General features: G+C 39.9%; 1 protein-coding gene across 2 annotated transcripts in view; it reads left to right on the forward strand.

The window, feature by feature from the left end:
- oprl1 (opiate receptor-like 1) overlaps positions 1-4,632 on the forward strand; it is a 187,641-nt gene extending 183,009 nt beyond the window's left edge. For both annotated transcript variants that reach the window (XM_020928430.2, XM_055166402.1), the window contains exon 5: positions 4,085-4,632. In XM_020928430.2, coding sequence (XP_020784089.1) covers positions 4,085-4,632 — 548 coding nt within the window. The remainder of the gene's footprint in view (positions 1-4,084) is intronic.
- The last annotated feature ends 17,794 nt before the right edge of the window (positions 4,633-22,426 follow it).

Consider the following 22,426-nt stretch of genomic DNA (forward strand, 5'->3'; position numbering starts at 1 on the left):
AACAAAATTGAGTACTTCTTCCACTAGTGAAAATGACAGTGACCAGTGAGCTCTTTTCTTTCACATGCATCACAGAAATAAACAAATGTGATTGCATGTCATGTCATTTTTTTAATTTGATTTTAATCCAAAGAGAATGATTTGGATTTAGGATCTTGTTCCATGTGCCTTAGCCTATTAGCAGTGTTCTGATGAGACCAGCGGAAGTGCTTCTTTCACTGTTTATTTCTGTGACTTTGCTTTGTACTCTTATACACTATTATACATGGAGATTTCCTTTCAAGCCCCCGCGCCTCCCAAGGGCCTGTCTCCTAATATTAGCACCTCGGCCTCATCCACAACAGTAATTAGCATTTTTAATCAGCTCATTAGCATTCACATACACAGCGCTCGTTGTTTCATGTGGCACACAAAGCAGGGGTTGTGTGTTGCTTAAAGGTGCATTGCGTAACTTTTCTGATAGAGGGTCCGCCACCTGCTTGCCTACAGATAGATGTTACAGTCTGTGGAGAAGTGGGCCCACTCACAGTAAGACTACTTGTTTTTGTGGTAGTTTCAAGAAAAAAAAATCCTCTAACTGAATAAATACTAGGGGTTTAACGGTACATGTATTCGTGCTGAACCGTTTTGGTACGGGACATTCGGTTCGGTGCAGGGCTGTGCACGAGTGAATTTGTTTAATTTGTGTGTGTTTACGTTCTGCCACTACATGTGCGGCTACACGGAGGCTCAGCTCTTTAATATTCACGAAGGAGCTCGTCCGTGATTGGGGTGGCAGTGTTTCCTGCAGCGCTTTATAGTTAGGGCGGCCGTGTTGACAATAATTGCCACCCTCCTTGACTACGTCCCTCCAAATCACGTGAATCCTCGCAAAACTACGGTCGTCGCGCCCTGGTCCTCACCTCCTGGCCCCATTGACATTTTAACTGCAGCAGCTCTTCACTTACTGCAGACAATGTGGACAAGTTGGTTTTTCAGACCAAAAATATGAAATTTTAGTAAAAGTTCATGCTGGAACTGCTGCACTTTACTTTTTGAAAAGTTTTGTTTACTTTTTGTAATATTTCATACATTTGTTGCTTATTTGAGAATATTTTATTTAACTTATTAGTATTACCAAGCAGCACTTTTAATTTTATTTCCCGTTTGTATAATGTTAAAACTAATTCTTGGTTTAATGAAAACACAAATAAACAACAAGCAAATGGTTTTCCGAAAATGAACTGAACCGTGACCTCAAAACCGAGGTACATACAGAACCCTGATTTGTGTGTACTGTTACACCCTTACAAGCTATATTTGTTTAATGTCATACTGCAGAACATTCCGGTTACAACAATAGCATCACCATGGAGACAAGCAGATGGCAGACCCTCCACCAGAAAACTTTTCAAATGGAGGGTGTGCCATCGGCTTATCTCCATGGAGATGTTGCTTTGTCTGGAACATCCCAATGTGGCATTAAATTTCAAAATTCAAAGTTAGCTTTATTGTCAGTTTCATCACATGTACTAGACATAAAAAGAAATCAAAATTACATTTCTCTCAGACAGGACAAATATTAAAGTACAAGGCAGAACAACATTTACGTGCACAGACACAACAAATAACATCATCTCTAACCACTACAGTAAACATGTCTGTCTTGCTTTTACTCAATAACATGGGTTTATACTTTGAGTGAGCTCGCCTCTCCACAGATCTGACAACTTGGCCCTATAACGTCACTATATGCTGTCTCTGTAGAGATAAATAAGTATACTTCGTAGAAAATTCCAAGCAACATCTCTACGGCGAGAAGCAGGTGACGAACCCTCCACCACAAAGGTTACACAGTGCAGCTTTAATGTGTTCATGACGAACTATTTCTGTGTTTGTGCGTCAGAGGAAAGTTACATAAAGTAGCTGGCGATTGGTTTTGCGAATGGCTGACAGGAGATTGAGCGAATGGCGTGGACATCAATTAAAATCGTCATTAGCATCAAGACATCAGTGTTGGGGCTCAGATTGTCTAATTGCAATAATAATGAGATGGAGACTGTCATTTAACGGAGAAGAGTCATTTCCATATGTTAGGGCTGCGTAATTAATGTCATCTTAATTGAATCATGAAATAATTGTTTCAGATTGTCAATGACCAGCTTGGGGCTTTTTAATCAACAAGGCTTCTTCAGGCAGTTTACGAGCAGAAAGAATATATTTGTTGTTTAAAGGGCCCATTATATCGTCGTTTCCCGATCAAAAACACATCCAGAGTTGTGTTTTGTTTCATTCACACATGTTTAACACGCAAACCCTGCATATGTTGAGTTCCTTTCAAACAGAAAACACTCTGTTCCACCTTGTGATGTCATGTACTAATACAGGAAGTGCTCCAATGTTTTTTTTTAAACTTCATGCACCTTCACAAGAATCAAAATTTCGGACCTGGAGTTGCCAATCTCTTATTGTACAAAAGGTAAAAGGTAGCTGACTTGAAAACTACTACACCACTACATGACATCACAAAGTGGAACAGAGCATTTTGAGTTTTGGAGATCTAGACAGACTAATAATTAAGAGCTGCTCAAGTGTGAATGAAACAAAACACAACTCCAGGTCTGTTTTTGAGGAGGTAACCGCATTATAACATGGCTTAAAGGGACAGTTTGGAATTGGAGACGTGTGGAGACACTTTTTGAAATATTCCATCCAGTCCTTGTATTTGCAGAGGTCATTGGTGCTAGACTAGTGCATGTCAATGGCCATAGTTCATCCTGCCACTAAAAACAGTCTTACCCACTCCACAAAACACCCAAAGCAAATCTATTATTACATCAGACTGTCCATGTAAATGTCTGTGTTGATAATAAAGAATAATGTTTGAAATAAAACTAACCTTGCATCGCATGAATCGCCGCTTGTTGAGGGACTATTTTCTCATATATCAGTCCGCTGCGGCCAAGCTTTGTGTACAACACACTGCTGCTGCTCAGATATAAATCCTTCAAAAGCAAGACTGGTTTTACTTCTAAAATTATTCTATCAGCACAGACATTCACATCGACAGTCTGGTGTAATAATAGATTTGCTTCAGGTGTTTTGTGGAGTGGGTAAGACTGTGTTTAGTGGCAGGATAACTATGGCCATTGACATGCACTAGTCTAGCACCAGTGACCTCTGCAAATACAAGGACTGGGTGGAATATTTTAAAAAGTGTCTCCACACGTCTCCAACACTCTGGCTCACTAGGAAATGAACTGAACTGTCGCTTTAAAGTTCATAAGAGTCAATGTTGCGTAATATAAGGACCTTTAAGTTGACGTTTAATTAAAAACTCTATCTTTTCATATGCTGATGACCTTATTATTATTTGTTTTAATTAGAATATACAAAATCAAGTTGATTATTTATTTACTGTTGGTTACACAATAACCCATATCCCCAAAGGTGTGGAGTGCATGTTCTGCTGTGGGTTTTCTTCTAAATATAGAGGACTGCACTGATGTCATTTTATTGGGAAATGCTCCTCAACATTCTGACTGAGTGGCAATGAGGCAGAACTATGGGCAGCTTAAAAGACAAAATGTGTTTATTGTTTTCAAAATGTGGCTTTTTTGGTCTAATTTTTGTCTGTGGAGAGATTCAGCCCACAGTAATTATTTCCTCAACACGCAGCCTCAGAAACATGCTATTTGTGTTTGATCCAAAGTCTGTATCAGTGATAAATGTGTGTGTAGTCTGCAGCGTCCCTGTTGTTTAACTGTTAACTGGTTTTCTACTATTGACTTGATTTTCTTGTTTTAAATGTCAGATACCAAATAAATATTTTGCAGAATTGTAGACTTTTATTAGACTGTAGCAGCTCATTCACATTTTACATGTGTTTTGACTTACTCGCCATTTACACTCATATAATGTTTCCATTCACTAATAAAGTTCCACAGGTTCTGATGTCTTCTGCATAACCTGCGTTTTAAAGTACTGACTTAATGTAAAACACATGGAATACCGATCCTTTATTTAAATACTACAGATATGTAGTACTACAGATATATGTTAAAGTGGCAGGTGGCTGCTCTAATGTTCTCTTTGTGTTTTCCAGATGTGGAGTGCATCGTGGTGACGCCTGAGCCGAGGAATTACTGGGACACCGTATTTGGGACCTGTGTCTTCATGTTCTCCTTCCTCATCCCTGTGGCCATCATCAGCATCTGCTACAGCCTGATGGTCAAACGGCTGCGCAGCGTCAGGATCCTGTCAGGCTCCAAGGAGAAGGACCGTAACCTGCGGCGCATCACGCGAATGGTGCTGGTGGTGGTGGCGGCCTTCGTGGTGTGCTGGACCCCCGTCCAGATCATGGTCTTGGCTCAGTCGCTGGGCTTCAACCTGAGCAGCCACTTCACACTGGTGCTCATGCACTTCTGCATCGCTCTGGGCTACGTCAACAGCAGTCTGAATCCAGTCCTGTACGCTTTCCTGGATGAGAACTTCAAACGCTGCTTCAGGGAGTTTTGCCACCCCTCGCCCTTCCGCCTGGACACCCAGCAGTCTGGCCGCATGAGGAGCATCGCCCGGGAGGTGGCCAATGCCTACAGCTGCAAAGGCGGAGACGGCGGCGGGCCTGGGGGAGGGACGCCTAATCCCGCATGACTAGGCGTGGAGCTCCCTTTGGTGGGGGTGGATCCCCCACAGAGGGGAGACACCCCGGGCACAGGGAACTCCAACACAGAGCTGACTCAGATCACGGCCCTCTAGCGGCACGAGCCCTCTCGCCCCCCAACAAGGAGACTGGCCTGGGGCGAGGGGGACTGCGATGATGAGGGACTGGAGAGGAAGAGGATCTAGTTCAAAGAATGCTTACAGTCAAAATAATGTAGAATATAACAAGTTAAGCAAAACTCTGGGGTGAGTGATACTCAGCAAAGGCCAGGTCTACATACATGTGTTGTTTTATTTTGTTTTGGAACAACTCACTTTTTTACAAGGCAAGGACTTATTTCCATTCAGCCAGTATTCCCACAAAAACTGAAAGAAATCTGAAATTCACAAATTTTAAACCGTATCATTTATATTAATGAAATGGTTTATTTACCTGCTACATGGATCCTACCACACCAAATAGGGAAAAAAAGGAAGAAGGAAAACAAAAAACTGCCATTTGACTACAGGAATGTAGAATGTTGTACAATGTCACCTGAAACCAGGTAATATTTAGTGCTCGGATTTACCATGAGTGATTAAGAGGTTTCAGTCACTGTTGACAAGATGTTTTTCATCCAAAGTTAAACTTCTTTATCTTTATTCATCATGTACTTTTGGCCTTTGAACCAAGCCTCTCATTTTCACATCTTTGTGGATCAATTGAGAATGTGAACAACTGAACTTGGACATCCTGATGTCACAAAGAATTTGTACAATTAAAAATGGATCTTGGTTCCTTTGCAAACTGTTTGCAGTGGATTCAAAGCATCGAAAATCGGCAAAAAGACACCTGGAAGGAGAATTTGTTGGCCAGTCCCTTCTATGTAAAAATTAATAAATAAATTGCCAAATGAAGATCTTACATCTCCAAAAAGATTTTTTTTTTTTTTGACACTGATTAATGTACGGAGCTACAGATACCAAACCTGCTATAATGCACCAGTTTGAGTTGGAGAACGGGACATCTTTGACTTTTGAGTGATTGTTCAACTGTCACAATTCCTTTCAGAACTTGCCAAGGAATGTGAGACTGTGGTGCCATGCGGCGTACATTCTTAGTCTAAAATGGGCAAAAATGTGTAAAAACTATTGAACTGTTTAAGTGACCAAAAAGGGTCAAAAGAATGTTTTATTTTACTTAAAAAGAAAAACTTTACAAAACTTTATATGACTGATAGAGATGAAAATGGCTATTCAAGAGATGAAAGAAGATTGGACTTTATTTTGAAAGGTTAATTCAAAGGTTTAAATGAGTTATATTACAAAAAATATGAGAGGTTCAAGAAAATGTATGCAATTTTAGATATTAGCTGCAAAATTAACATTGCTTTAAATAATTGTTTACAAGTTTGAAGCACTTATTGAAGTTTACCGATGCTAAAACAGACTTTGGCAATTGGACATAATAAAAATATCAAAATCTCATCAATAATATATTAACTAAACATACAATTCAAAGTGTATCCTAAAGCTTGAAAACAAATTGAATTATTGACTAGAAATTTTGAATCCAACTAAACTGGTGTGGGCTGTTGTAATCGAAGGCTGGACTGGAGAGTGGTCGGTCGATGAGGACTCTATCACAGTGGCAAAATGGAAGCTAGGGGTCACGACCTTTGACCCCACTTCAAGGGACAATGGGGCTCTTTAGATTCATGGTGTCTTAAATGGGAAGGCAAACTCTTCAATAGAAATCACATAGGACTGATGTTTTAAGTATAGTACTTTGATTTGATTTTAGTGAAATTTGTCCTCTGCATTTGACCTGTGTTTCAAAGCAGCTATAAGGCAATCTTCTAGTTTCATGACTTTATTTTATTTAATTTTATTATTATTATTTATTTTAAGACTAGATTAGATTCATTAAAACTCCTTTTTTTATGTTTTTTTTAATGTCTTAAAAACAAAACAAAACAAAAAAAAACCCAACAAAACGACAATGTTTGCTGGCGTCACCTAGCGCCTCTGATCAATTTAATTTATCTCCAGCCACTAGGTCAGGAATCGCAATACACTAGACGGTTCGCAAAAACCCCAGAAGTGCGAATTCGGGCACCAGCCAATCAGCGAAGAGCCATATATTCTGTGTTGGCAACGATTCCCGAGATTGAGGATTTAAAGCCGGAACAAAGAATGTTTGGTGAATTTTATCAAGGGGAAAGACGTTATTGTCCTTCTTCCTACGGGATTTGGGAAGAGCTTAATATACCAGTTATCCCCGTTATTGTTGCATTACATACGTCACGACCAAATAGCAGCGATTGGTTAAATAAAAAAAAGTACCTGCCTACCGTCGAGCGAACAAAATATAACGCTGCGAGGTCAGTTTCTACGAAGTGAAACCGGCTGATGAATCAGGATACACTTTTGCATTCCTAGCATCCTAATTATATTATATTATATTGACTTTTACCATCACAGTAATACTAACAGCAACTAGCATGCTAACAGTGTTACTGGGTTCTGACACACCAAATTATCAAATGAATCTTTTAATCAGTCTTGAGTTACCAGTGCATTATTAGGCCACGTTTATATGATGACGGTCTGAACAGAAGACGCAAAAGTGGTGTCGCGTTTTCACTTTTTATTCCGCGTTTAGACGAGCATTTGCAGGAGGAAATCTGCGCGCATACGGTGACGCAAAAGTGTGTGGAATTCAATTGGGTATGCATGCCAGGTGGCCCGGTGGTGACTCTAGGTGGTGATGTATGTGACGTAAACGTGTATGTGACGTAAACGTGTATGTGACGTGAGCAGATCTGACCAGAGTTTTGCGTCTTGGGCAGTGTAGACGGAAACGCTACGGCGGAGCATATTCAACTTTTCCACTCTGGAGGGTGGTTTCAGATTTTTGTGTTTATAAGCCCCAAAAACGCCGTCACCGTCTAAATGAAAGGCACTTCCGATAAAATATTTTGTCGTGTTTACCCGCAAGCGTTCTCGTGTAAACAGGCCCTTATAAAATGGCTATAAACCCAACTAATAATTTTAAATAATTACATATTATGGCATATTGTTTCGCAAGATAAGGTCTTGGGTTTGATTCTTGAACTGTGAGTTGCATGTTCTCCCTGAATGGGTTTAGACAAGGTACTCCGCTTTCACCCATGAACTTTAAAACATGCACAGTAGTGATGGGCAAATGGAGCCTCGTGAAGCATTGACACCTCAGTTGCAATATTGTCTCAAATGGTTTGACGTGTCTGAGGCCTTGGAGAAACGCTGACCTCTAGTGGACACATTTATAATTTTTCTTTTATACTGTAGCAGTTTAGCGCTTGTCAAACCACGGGAGTGCGCTGAACACTCTGAAGCGCTCTGAACCAATCGCAGAGCGGAACATTCGCTGAGCCAATGAAACGCTTCGATACACTGAAGTGATTGACGCGCAGAGCGAAGCAGTAGGGGGCGGGACTGACATTTCCGACACTTCTGTCACGTGAGCGGCTGCTGAGAGACGAGCTCCGAGGCAGTGCTTCGGAGCAATTTGTTTCAGAAAGAACAAGACGTGCTCCAGAGCTCCGTCTCATTTGCCCATCACTAATGCACATTTAATTAATACATTTAAGTTAATTTAATCCTCCAGCTGGGTACAAAACTGGTTCATAATGGCGGCACTGAAGGATGGGTCAAATGCAGAGAATACATTTCCACGTTGTAACTTGTAAACCTGTTGCAAATGCTCAATATATTTGTCTTTTTATTGTAAATTCTGTGTGTTTTCTGTTAAAGAATGTTGCCTTCTCCATATGTTAATCTACGATGATTTCATTTGTCTTGGAAAATTCTTAGTAGCTGTCTTTTTTTTTCTTCTTTTCTGTGCGATTGTCTCCTACTTAGTTCTTTAATTCTTGTATTCAGTAGTTTGTTAATAACATAAGCAGCATTACTTTCGTTTAATCTGTATGTGAAATTGATCTACGAACATACATTGCCTTAAATACTGTATCAAATGATGTGTTACTGAAGCTTGCTTTTTGGATTTAAGAGAAAAAAAATAACAACAACTATTTTATTGGTGCTTTGCTGTCATAGATAAGACCAGTGCATTACGATGTGCGTGAAATCAATACATAACAAAACAAAATGGAAGGAAATGAAAAGGTCTGTACCTGATTTTGAACATTTTCCAGAATAAACTGCGCGGCCCACTAGTGTTTTGTTTTTTCCTCATCCAATATATCTGATTGGGTAAATAGTCTGTTCCTGGTAACTGCTTTTTTGTGGTTTTCATCCAACAAAATGCCTTTTAGAATGTACATAAATATCATGAGCTGCGAGCGTTGCGTATATTGTATCTATGGTCTCATTTTTCCCCTCACAAATAGCTGCTTTAGCAATATACTGTAAAATAAAAGGCATTTTGTCATTTAATCTAGATTATAAATACCAAGTACAGACTCTTTACAGAATATTAATCAAGTTTTTTGTCATATTCTCAAGACCTGTTTTAAAAATCTAAACACATTTTATTATTTTTGAACCAAGTGAAGTCTGTGTTGATTTCATGCACATTTGTGTCCTATAGGGGGCGTATTCTGCTTTATTCAGGCTTTTCACATTTTAACCGGAAGCTAATGTATTAAACAAGATGCACCTTTCAGTTTCAAACGGTTGGCTCAGGTGGTGATGAAGGTGTACGAACTTTAAAAACACAGAGGAACACTGCCTGATTGAAATGTGTCACAATGTGTATTTCTGTCTCATTACTGGTGTGTCAGAATTAAAGGGCCTGTACCTGATTTATTTCTTCTAGTTTACGAGAATGAAGGTTTAATATATAGTAAAAGTAGTTAGGACTGAATGATGTTGCGTTTACATTTTAAAACAACGAGGTAGAAACAAACAGTTACCGTATTTTCCGGGCTATTAGGCGCTCTGGATTATAAGGCGCACTCATTAAATGGTCTATTTTTGAAGTTTTTTCACAAATAAACCACATCGGACTTTAAAGGAAAAAGTTAGATGGGTCAGTTGGACTTTGTTTGGCGCGTTCACGGTGACTCTGGGCTTTGTTCAGTTGTGGCGTGTAGGGAGGGTGCTGTCTGGGACCGCTGGATTGTCGGCGTGTTCGCAGTGACTCAGTTGTTCAGTTGTGTCTAGAAGTGGCACATTGCACTCGTTTTTTCGGTTCGTTCCTTCGTTCCGTTCCTCGTCCGCGTGGAGTGATGAGTGTGGCTGCGGGTGTTTTTCGCCGCGTGGTCGCTCTCTGCTCCGTGTGTGTTTGCGTGCGCTGCGAGTGGTGCGGCTTTGTAGTTTACTGAAGTCGTGCTGGGACACCCGAGTGGATTCGTGTATAGGGCGCTCTGGATGGAGCACGTGGTCGTTTTTGATGGGGTTGGCGTCTAATAGCCCGGAAAATATGATATATGCACTTGAGCTGCTGTCAGGCCGGTCAGAACGGTGAAGAACCCACGTTTAAACCATTTAAGTGAACCCATGATGCGTCATCGACAGAAGGTGTGGATTTGTCAAATTAAAAACAAGGCCATACGAAAACAGGTGTCACAGCAAGGAAAATAACAATCACGGATCACATCATCGACACCAGCGAGCATTTGTACTTATAAAAATCATTATTTATCTGCGCCAAGCTCTGCTACATCATCTGCTGTGGAGAAGGCAGAAAAATCCATGTATCATTCATTCATTCGTTTTTAAATATAAAACCAAAAATAAGAAAATGAAAAAACAACAGTTTTCTTCAATATTTGTCTTCAAAACCAAAATGAAAAAACAGATAACGATTTGTTTTTTCAGTTTTCGATTTTGTGTTTAAATGAAAAATGGAAAAAACGGATAACGGCCGTTTTCCATTTACGTGATTTTCCGTGACTGCGATGCTGGACTTTTGCGCTGCATACAGACCGAACCAGGACTGATCCAGGTCCGGGACCACAGCTCGGTCTCAGTCCCAGTCTCAGTCTTGGTCTGGTCCCGGTCTGGTCCAGGTCTGGTCTCGGGCTCAGTCCCACTCTGGTCCCGTTGAGGTCCCGGACCTGGATCAGTCCTGGTTCAGTCCATATGCAGCGCAAAAGTCCGGCATGGCAGTCAAGGAAGTCACGTAAACAGGAAACGGCCGTTATCCGTTTTTTCCATTCTTCATTTAAACACAAAATCGAAAACTGAAAAATCAAATCGTTATCTGTTTTTTTCATTTTGGTTTTGGAGACAAATATTTTGATTTTATATTGAAAAACGAATGAACGAATGATACACGGATTCAGAAGCAATGCCGTATCCAAAGATGTAACCTTACTAGACAAACATGGATACAGCAAATATTTGATCTGCTCTGCTGACCACTGCACAATCTTCATGTCCATGTTTCTCCGCCATATTCCACACACACGTTTTCATTGTTTGGTTATTTTACCGCGTGTGACCTAGATGAACCTGCTGACGTCTACAGTGTTGTCACGGTTCACTCGGAAAAAACAACTTTTCGGTTCCCAAACGTTTCTATTTTTGGCGTAAACATGTCAGTCGGTTCGAGATTAGGTGCAGGAACCAGCATCGTCACGGTTCTATTAGATGTTACTGGAAGAGAACCATATAGAAACAACATCTCTTGACTCTCCAGACGGTTGTTCTTCAGTCATGGTTCAATATCAGGTACTGGCCCTTTAAGAGAAACTGTAGCAGAAAATCATATGAAGCCTTAAAGCTGCATTGTGTAACTTTTCTGATGGAGGGTCTGTCAAATGCTTTTCTCCATGGAGATGTTATTGCTTTTTATATGACATTAAACCTTTCTATCTCCATGGAGACCAAACCAGACCAAGTTACAGGTCAGATCCATGGAGAGGCGACCTCGCTCACAGTCCGAATGCCTGTTTTTCTTGGTATTTTCGCTCTATAAATGTAAAGTTGAGCTGTTTAATGTCATATTGTGGAACATGCAAAGCAGAGCAATGACATATCCATCGAAACACGCAGTTGACGGAGCCCGAATCGAAAAGTTGTGACCGGTGCAGCTCTGTGCTTCAGTGTGTTCAAAGTGAAGACGACTGTCATTCTAATGTGCCGTGACTTTAATTGTAGCACAAAAGCATTCAGAACAGATTCCGAGAGGGTCACTGCTCCCCGTTTCCTCTGTACAAACTATATTTTCAAATTCATTTCTGATCTGATTTGATCTCTCAGTGTAAAAACCCATCGTAAAAATAATTTCATTGCTGCTTTAACTCACTGTATTAAGAAAACGCAATTGGTTTACATTTTAGAGACCATATGAATGTTGACAAAAAAAAAAAAAAAAAAAAAAACAATACTGAAATTAAAATCGAAGAAAAATATTTATCATTGATGTTGTTTATATATTATTGCTATCAAAAGAAAGAAAACTAGAGTGTTGCTTTTGTGTTCATTTGCTGTGTGGGAGACCGTGTGTATCTGTAAAACTTGTGGACTGCAACTTGCAAATGGCTGAAGTCTTGAAACAAATAGTTCTTGATGTTTAATTTGCATTTTGATTTTAGTATTTTTGCTGCTAATTAACTAAATTGTGTTGTTTTCTGATCTATGTTGTTATAATGTTGTTTCCTCGTCAAAAACATACCTGGAGTTTTGTTTTATTCACACGTTAAACACACAAATCCTGCAAATTTTGGCTTTTTTCTGATCTCAAACAGAAAACACAGAGTATAGAAAGTGCACCACCGTGTTTTTAAACTCCATACACCTTTATTAGAGTCATTTGGACGATTTCAGTCCTGGAAAAAGGAGCTGTGAACATTAAAAACTCCTGCTTTGTGACATTGCACGTTGGAACAGAGCATTTTGAGCTTTGGAGATGTAGACCAGCGATTCCCAAATTTTTTATCTAGGGACCCATATTTTAAAAGTCACAAACCTTCGCGACCCAAGTCAATAGAAATTATTCGTAAATCACAAAATAAAAGGTGGATTTGACCATTATTGAACATTAATGAGGATATTTATTGTTGACTGAGTGAACAATTAGTATTACTCAAGTTTTAAACAATGAAAAACAGTCTCTGAAGCAGCAATAAAAGGATCCATCATAAGTCGACTATTTGGACATTAAATGTAGCCCATTTCTTTTTCTTTTCAACATTCAATTGAAACAACAATATTGGGACAAAATAGTCAATAAAATAATTGCAAAAAGATTAGAAATTATGCAAAACATGTCTTAACATTTCAACGTTTCTAATGAGATAGGTCAGGGGTGTCCAAACTTTCCTCTTTAAGGGCCACATATCTAAACATAGGCTGCATTCAGACTTCAGGGCTTAACGCTCAATTCGGATTTTTTTTGTGAAATCCGAATTTTTTGCGAGGTCGTTCACATTTCCAATTAAATGCGACTTGTCTGTGACTCCAGTGTGAACATTAAACGGCCCAAAGGTGTCCCGCATGTGCACTGGAGACACGACGACGTCAACCGCAGCGAGCGTGCTCTGTGTTTACGGAAGTTGTCCAAACATGGACCTGAGCATTGAGCACCTGTCGATTTTTAAGTTCCTCTCGTACTGGAGCCAGAACATGAACAACTTACTTGTTTTAAAGAGGAGATTGAGAAGGAGAAGGACGAGGTTTTTGGCCATGGTGTTTTGTGGGGCAGCCCGTTGAAAGGAACATGTGGATGCGGATAGCGATGTGCTTCATTAACAATTTTTGTATGACGAGAAGAACGTTTGTATACATGTAGGTCAGATGAATGCGCGTTGGCCGTTCAGACTGAAGTCGCATGTCAAAAGATCAGATATGTATCGGTTTTAGGAGCACATATCCAAGTGGCCTGGGTCACATTTGAAAAAATCGGATCTGTGTTGTTCAGACTTTCATTAAAAGATCAGATACAGGTCACATAGGGGCCAAAAAATCGGATTTGGGTCACTTCAGGCTGCAGTCTGAACGTAGCCATAGACAAAGCAGAGGGCCGATTAAGGGCCATAGACTGATGGTTAATACAGTGAATAATTCAAATATGCGCATTTATAAACAGGTTAGAATGAGACACCAGAACCTTATCCAAGCTTAGATCCTCAAAAGGACACATTAAATATTTGACATTCAAAAAACTTTCACTCAAAATTACTACTTGAGGAAATATGGGCCAATTCACCCAGAGATCTGAGGGCCAAGAAAAATTGGTCTGAGGGCTGCATTTGGCTCCTGGGCCATAGTTTGGACTAGGGATGGGCATGATTAGTTGATTAATCAATAATGATCATTGAGAATTTCATCGATTACGTTCATTTTAATCGACAAACCGAATGTAGGTTGCTGTGCGTAGCGTGACCAAGCGGGGGTCCGTACATGTGTCTCTCTAGCACTCAGAAGGAGCGAGCAGACACAGACAGTCGGTCAGTCTGCAACGTGCCGAATCGCAAATGCGTATTTTAACCATGACTTGTACAAGATAATTCCCCGCTTTCCGTTTCGGACAAGTGTGAGTCCATGTGCACAGTGTACAAAGCAGGACACATATGTTTCGGTGTCCAATGGGAAAAAGTTTTGCCAGATGAGAGTCGCGCAATGTCGATGACGAGTCCCCACCTCCCGTACGGTGACCTGGTTTTGACAAACGCAAATATGGTCACACTAACCTGTATTCCACTGAGTTGTGTCCTTTAATCTGACAGAAGTTGAACCGCATCAGTGACACAAGAGCTGTAGTTTTATCTTTGCTTAGTTTATGCAAATTAGCGATGCGGTTTTAAGTTTCGTTTCTGTGAGAGTTGCGCAAAACTGCATTAAATATTTTATAATGTCAAACGGGCTGATGTGGCTCTAGAGTCGTTACGGTTTATATGTCATAAAGTTGAATTTATTTATACAGATTAGTAGTGCAGATAGTAATAATAATGATGATCATTTTAATACAAAAACGTTAATGATTAATCCATAATCGATCATTAATTCTTCCGACAATAGATTAAGAAATTTTCATCGAATGCCCCTCCCTAGTTTGAACATGTCTGAGATAGGTGGACCTGTCTGTGTTTTCGTAGCGTGTTCAGGACGAGAGCGCAGCAGCAGATCAGACGCAGCATTCAGTCTGTTTTTGTGCTTTGTTTTTATTTTTGTGAGCACAGAAAATCCTAGTCCACACAAATATGTCGTAGTGAAAGGAATAAGCATAGAAACACTGACCCTACTGAGGACAGGATATTCTGACGAAACGCTGATCGAGAATGACAATAATATATTCACTGACTCACTCGTTCTCTCATGTGTCAGAACTGTATATTTCAGATCGTGACAAGGTGAACCAAAAATAATCTGTGGCAACACACCTGAGTCTTTGGGAAACAATGATGTAGACAGACTAATAATAAAGGATCACTCAACATGTGTGAATGAAACAAAACACAACTCCAGGTCTGTTTCTGAAGAGATAAAAACATTTTAACATGGTCAATAAAAGTTCAGTTTTGTGTAATATAGGACCTTTAAAACTTATATTAAACAAAAAAAGTGTAATTACTTTTTACAGCATCCAAATATTTGATTCACACACACACCAGGAAAAAGCTGGGACACGCTTTCTCATTCATTTTTTTTTTCTTTAAGTTCACACTGAAGACATCAAACACACTACCGGTCAAAAGTTTTAGAACACCACAGGTTTTCTAGTTTTTTACTGTTTACCAAATCATATTCAACTTTTGATTCGTGAAAGTTTCCACCTCTAGCAAGTATAACAGCTGAACAAACGTGTGGCTCGTTCTTTTTACAATAGAAATCTCCCAGACTTCCATCACCCCAGACACATCCTCCAGCTCCTCCGGGGGAACCCCAAGACGTTCCCAGGCCAGCCGAGAGACATAGTCCCTCCAGCGTGTCCTGGGTCTTCCCCGGGGCCTCCTCCCGGTGGGACATGCCCGGAACACCTCCCGAGGGAGGCGCCCAGGAGGCATCCGGAACAGATGCCCGAGCCACCTCAACTGGCTCCTCTCGACATGGAGGAGCAGCGGCTCTACTCCGAGCTCCTCCAGTGTGACTGAGCTCCTCACCCTGTCTCTAAGGGAGCGCCCAGCCACCCTGCGGAGGAAACTCATTTCGAGCGCTTGTATCCTTTCGGTCATTACCCTTAGTTCATGACCATAGGTGAGGGGAGGAACGAAGACTGACCGGTAAATCGAGAGCTTCGCCTTTCGGCTCAGCTCCCTCTTCACCACAACGGTCTAATACAGTGACCGCATTAATGCAGATGCTGCACCGATCCGCCTGTCAATCTCTTCTGTCCAGTTCATCCCAAACCAGCTCGATGGGGTTTAAGTTTGGAGACTGTGCTGGATGTTTTCAAGTTTACCATCTTGTTCTTTTTTCTTGAGGTAGTTTTGGCAGAGCTTGGACTTTTTTTTTTTTTTTTTACCTCTGGCTGTCCAGTTCTTACCTTTACCATTTCAAGCTCTTCATTGGACTTGCACGACTTGAATTGCAATAAATAACTGGAAAAATTAGGGTGTTCTAAAACTTTTGACCGGCAGTGTACGTGAAGAAAAATAGATGGAATTATACTGCAAATGTTTGAGTGTCAAGAGCAAAGCAGCGATAAAAGCAAAGTTTGGTAATTTTTGAGAATCTAAATTGTAACATGTATTGAGTTATTTCACGTTTCTTTTTTGTTTACCACATTTTACATGCATTCATTCATAGTTTTGATGTCTTCAAGTGAGAATTACCGATGTAAATACCCTTAAACACAAAGAAAAAAACATGAAATGGAAAGGTGTGTCCAAACTTCTGACTCACAGATGTAAAATAATGTCTGTGTTGCCGTCCGCGGTGACCTGATGGAACTGTTGGTGTCACACGACTTCGGCCATAACTGAACACAGTGGCTGTCCTTCGGCCCGTTGTGGGGTTGAGCGACCGTACTAGCTGGCTTGTTGTCAATGCATAGCGAACTTCTGCTGAACTCCTGCTTGATTTTAAATTGTATATTTTTTATCAGCGTACAAAATGAATAAATAAATATTGTAATCATGTGTCTTTCTTCAGTATTAGTTGAATTAGCATGCACCGGTGCTTACAAGGCGACTGTTTAAGCAGCTCTTGAGGTCAAACTAACTCTGCTGTATTAACTCAAACTTAAAAAGTGTTTTGTTGTCCCTGTAGTGGGCTAAATGAAAACAAGGTATAAAAAGTAAGTTAAATTTAATAAAGTCAAAAAAAGATGTAATTTAACAAAGGGTCAAATTAGGTAAATCATTAACAAAGAAGTTTGGGCTCAATTGGGTCAATTTAAAGCAAACTGAACAGAACAAAACTAACAAAACCAGACAAGAACAGAGGTGTTCAAATATAAAACGAACTGACTAAGGGCCTGTTTACACGAGAACGCTTGCAGGTAAAAACAACAAAATATTTTTATCAGAAGTGCCTTTCGTTTTGACGGTGACGGCATTTTTGGGGGTTAAAAAACACAAAAATCTGAACCCACCCTCCAGAGTGGAAAAGTTTGATACGCTCCAACGCTGCATTTTCGTCTACACTGCCCAAGACGCAAAACTCTGGTCAGATCTGCTCAGGTCGTACACACGTTTATGTCACCACCTAGCCTCCTGGCATGCATACCCAATCGAATTCCACACACTTTTGCATCACCGTATGCACACAGATATCCTCCCGAAAATGCTCGTCTAAACGTAAATGCCACTTTTGCGTCTTCTGTTCAGACCATCATCATATAAACGTAGCCTAAAACTGAACACAAGAGGAGAGAATTACACTAAATATTTAACTAAAACTAAGAACTTTCTCAAAGTAACAAGGAGGCAAATAAGTATAATACAGAAAATAGTAAGTGATAATAAAGTGACCTTAACCAAACTAGACAAACTAACTAAATAGTGCTCCTGTTTTGTTTGGAGTGACGGTCTCTGCCAAGGGTCCTCACTCTTAGCCAGGCTGGTGCCACCTAGGGCCTCCGCTCAATTTCATTTCTCTCCAGTGACTAGGTCAGGAATCAAAATACACTAGATGGTTTGCAAGAACCCCGGAAGTTGTAGACCGCGCACCAGCCAGTCAACAAAGATCTGTGAGGCCATGATGTCAAACTCAAGCACCTGTCTGGGTTCCTTTTTGTGGAACAGCACAACAGTAAACAAAGCAGTCGAGATGGATGTAGACAAGACATACAGTCTGTGGAATTGGAACATAGAGAATGTTTGGTGAATTTTATCAAGGGGAAAGACGTTATTGCCCTTCTTCCTATGGGATTTGGTGCATTACACACTTCACGACCAAAATAGCAATGACTGGTTAAATAATAAAAGTACCCGCCTACCACCGAACGAAAGAATCCTAATACTGCGAGGTCAGAATGATGAATCAGGCTACCTCTGTCTGGCCACTCAAACAAACAAAAAAAAAGAACAAGTGTAAGTGATAATTCAGACTTATATGAACTAAAACGTGCGCACCAAAATTAAAATATAAGTATATGTGTGCTGTAATTAACTTAATGTAAATTATATTAACACTGTGGAGTGGCAGCAGATGTATCCACCACAATCCAATGATCAGGAAGTGCACTGTTAGCATATTACTTGTTGTTAGAATTAGAATGACGGCAAAACTCCACTCTGGCCTCTGAAAGTTGTAAAAAGTGCTTATAAACTCATTGCGGTGAATAATTACGATGCTCTAAATGCATAAATCATTTTGGACCAAAGAGCTAAAAAATAACTTGGTCTGTCAAAACTAGAACACAGACAATAATAAAAGCTTAGGAGCCACATGTGTATGTGTATGTCCAAGTAAATATGAGGAGTGAGTCTTACAAAAAGATCTTGCACAACTCTTGTTGTTCTTATCCTGTATACAAAATATTCCAGTGTATTTTTTGTAATAAAGGTGTGACTAACTGTGACTAATGCATTATTATTATTATTATTATTATTATTATTATTTATTATTATTATTAATGCTAGGTTGTGGCTTTAGGGTCACTGCCTACATAAGGTCAAATGTTATTGGAATACACACAATAAATGAGTTTAAGTACAAATGAAATGTCACAACATAACTGCCAGTGTAGCAGACGATTGAGCATTTTTGAATTATTTGTACCAAAATAGCAATGCCACACACTAGCCTGATCAGCTCATCAGATGGTTTCACTTCGTGGAAACCGTCTGACCTCACAGCATTAGAATTTGTTCGTTCGACGGTAGGCGGGTACTATTTTTATTTAACCAATCACTGCTATTTGGTTGTGACGTATGTAATGCGCTTCTAACAGGGCTAACTGGTATATTAAGCTTTTCCCAAATCACATAGGAAGTAGGGCAATAACGTCTTTCTCCTTTGTTCTGGCTTTAAAGCCTCGATCTAGGGAATCGTTGCCAACGCAGAATATATGGCTCTTTGGTGATTGGCTGGTGCTCGGACTTCCACTTCTAGTGCATCCCGATTCCTGATCTAGTCGCTGTAGACAAATGAAATTGAGCGGAGGCACTAGGTGGCACCAGCCTGGCTAATGCCACACTTCTGATCCATTCTTTATTACTGTTTTAAAAAAAAGAAAAAAACTAATAATAACATCTCAAATCGACTTCTCGGCTCCTCCATTTTATGCCACTTTCTCAAGTAAGAGAAAACTAAAAGGTAAAACAGGATTGAAAGTTTAGTTATGAAGGATTTGAGGAGGTGAGTTTTGAGAGTTGGGTCGACCTGTGAGAGTCAGAGCCGTGCTTCTGGGGTTTTTTCAGAAAGCAGCTGGATTTTGAAGTTAGATGCAACTTCTGGGAAAACGTACCAACTTTCCTTATTTATTATTACATTATTTTCCCCAACAGAGGGACCCTCTAAAACACAGGTGTCAAACATAAGGCCCGGGGGCCAGATCCGGCCCTCCAAGACCTTTAATGTGGCCCTTGGGTGATTTTCTACTAAAATATTTTAATTACATTTTCTATTAAAATATTGGTAATTTTCTGCAGTGCTGAGCATAACAGCATCTCCAGCGTCTCTGTGCGTGACCCCTCCCACCAGAGCAGCACAAATGAAGACTTGTCTCTTTCCAAACGCTCTTAAAGGACGATCGTTTTGACTGTTGACCGTGACACCCTCATCAGAAAAATGTCCAACATGAGAAAAGTAGAAGCCGAGTGCAGGATTTTCCAAGAAAAATTGACTTATTCCTATTTGCATACAAGTTCATGTTAAAACATTGTGTTGAAATTGAATTTTTCTTAAAGTTTTAGGTTGTTCATAATATTATAATATTATAATAAGAAAGAGTTCATCAATTAAAAAAGATTTCTGGAATAGATTTGTGTTTCTCTGCACAAATATTTGAACTTATTATTATTTTTGGGGTTTATATGACATGAGTTTTATGATCTGGGCCCCTTTGGGATCAAAGTAGGTTGGATACGGCCCCCGGACCAAAATGAGTTTGACACCCCTGCTCTAAAACCAATTCCTTCCGCATCTAATTATAAAGAGTTTTACTGTCCGAGAATCAGGAAGTGCGGTGTTAGCATGCTAGTTGTTGGCATTATAGCGATGGCAAAACTTTCCTCTGGCCTCGAACGGTTGTGAATGGGTCCATATAATGTTATTTTCTGATCGATGTTATAATGTTGTTTCCTCACCACAATCAAACACACCAGGAGTTGTGTTTTGTTTCATTCACACATTTTCAGCACACAAACCCGCATATTTAGGCTGATTCTTTTCTCTCAGACAGAAAACATGTGATACTAGAGGAAGGGCTCCACTGTGTTTTTAAACTCCACACACCTTCACTAGAATCATTTGGACGATTTCAGCTCTGGAATTGCAGATCTCTACTGAACTAAAGGTAAAAGGAGCTGTTAACTTGAAAACTACCGCTTCATGACATCACAAGGTGGAACATAGCATTTAGATTTTTTGGAGATGCAGGCAGGACTTATAATAAAGTGTTACTCAAACATGTGTGAATGAAAAAAATCACACCTCCAGGTATGTTTTTGAGGAGGTAACAACATTAGAACATGACTTAAAGCTCACAAAAGTCAATTTTATGTAACACAAGACCTTTAAACATGCTTCAAAACTCATCCTGGTGAAGAGTTGGATTACTGCAAACTGTTTAAAATGAACTAGTTCTATTTTTCTTGTTTTTAAGACAGTAAAGATCAGGTACAGTGTGGGTAAGTTAAGTATTTTGATTTATATTATAATAAATGAAATACTGCGAGGGTTTCAGGGGTAGTCATGTGGGAACTGAATGAAATTAACAGTACAAATTTGTGGAAATGTCTTGGATAAATTATTCATCTGCAAATTGTGTTGCGTGTGAAACACATGACAAGTCCCTTCATAATTCTCCCAGTGCAACAATTAGGGTTTCAAAAATATCTTAAATCTGATGCAAATGGCAAATGTTACTGATGCAGCTGCTGCTAGGCCTGTCACGATATCACATTTCGAAGCACAAAATTTGGTAAAGTTGAAACTACTTCATGCCACACATTAGCAGTAAAGCAAGACAATTCCAGTACCTCATTATTTAAATAGATAATATAATTAATCTGCATCTGCAACTCTACTCTAACAACCAATAAAAGAGAGCATCAAGGTCAGACAGAGTGATGGACAGAGGCGCAAGATACTAACTCAGGCGAAAACAACTTTTACTCACCTCTTATAGAGTTGTAAATTTAAACCGCCACATCTCATTCACATTATCCTTAGAATTTGTCCTTCGCAAATAATGTCACCCAGTCCACAAAATAGTGCTGTGAATCGAGTTTGAAGCGTTCTTTAAAAGTAAAAAGGTGAGAGTAGTTCCTAGTACATCAGGTAAAAGAGATCAGCTCTCCACCCCCTTCCAAGTGGCTCACCAGAGGATTTTGGAATTATAACACTGTGCTGAATAACAAACTTTTGGTTAATTACATCCCTATTACCATTGTAAACTTTGTGCACTAATAAATGGACAGTGGTTTATGTTTTATTTGCACCTAACTGTACCCAAAGGCTCTCCCTCTTTCTTATAATTGTCTCAATTTCTTGCAACCATTAACATGAGGAGCCCTATGGCTTTGTTCTTTTGTAAACGTAGCTCACCAGAGGAAAAAGGTGGAAGACCCCCCAGACATCCACGATCTAGACTCTACTCCCTGAGGACTTTATCGCCAACTTTCTACGCATTAAAAATCATGTATTTGAAGTATTGCACCACATTTCACAAATAATAATAACTCAGTTTTGACTTGTATATAATCTAGAAGTGCAGAGCTCTGATCTTTTGAACACTTAGGGCCTGGCTCCACTGCACGCATCAGCGTTTATGCACGTAACCTCGTGAAACCACAGCCATGCATCAAAGGCGGCTCCACCGGCAGCTGCAGGAAGACGTATGCTTCGACACTGGCTCTGTGTTTGTCAATGGGAAAGGCGATCAAACTTGACTGGGTGTGTTTAGCCGCTTGTATCAGGTCTACAGTGAAACTAACAGCTGAACAGACTTGTATTTACCTTCTGTACAGGCTGCCCATGGCATGACATGCTGCTTCATACGTCTAGCACGTGCAGTGGAGCCACATTCATTCACTTTCCATCTTCAAAAAGTTACGCGTCCAAACGCTGCAGTTTTTATGCTTACGTAGGGTGAAATATGCATGTTGTGGAGCTAAGCCCTTAAGAGTCTCAAAACGAGTTGTTTTACTCTGAACAGGAAACAAGTTTGTAGCCCGTGGTGCTCAGCCATATCCTGTTGTCTTTGAGACTGAAGATTTAAAATCTCATAAAATTCTGCTTGTGA

The sequence above is a fragment of the Boleophthalmus pectinirostris genome, unplaced genomic scaffold, assembly GCF_026225935.1.
Source record: "Boleophthalmus pectinirostris isolate CB_2022bp ecotype Guang Dong unplaced genomic scaffold, ASM2622593v1 HiC_scaffold_8, whole genome shotgun sequence".
In the NCBI taxonomy this organism is placed as follows: Eukaryota; Metazoa; Chordata; class Actinopteri; order Gobiiformes; family Gobiidae; genus Boleophthalmus; species Boleophthalmus pectinirostris.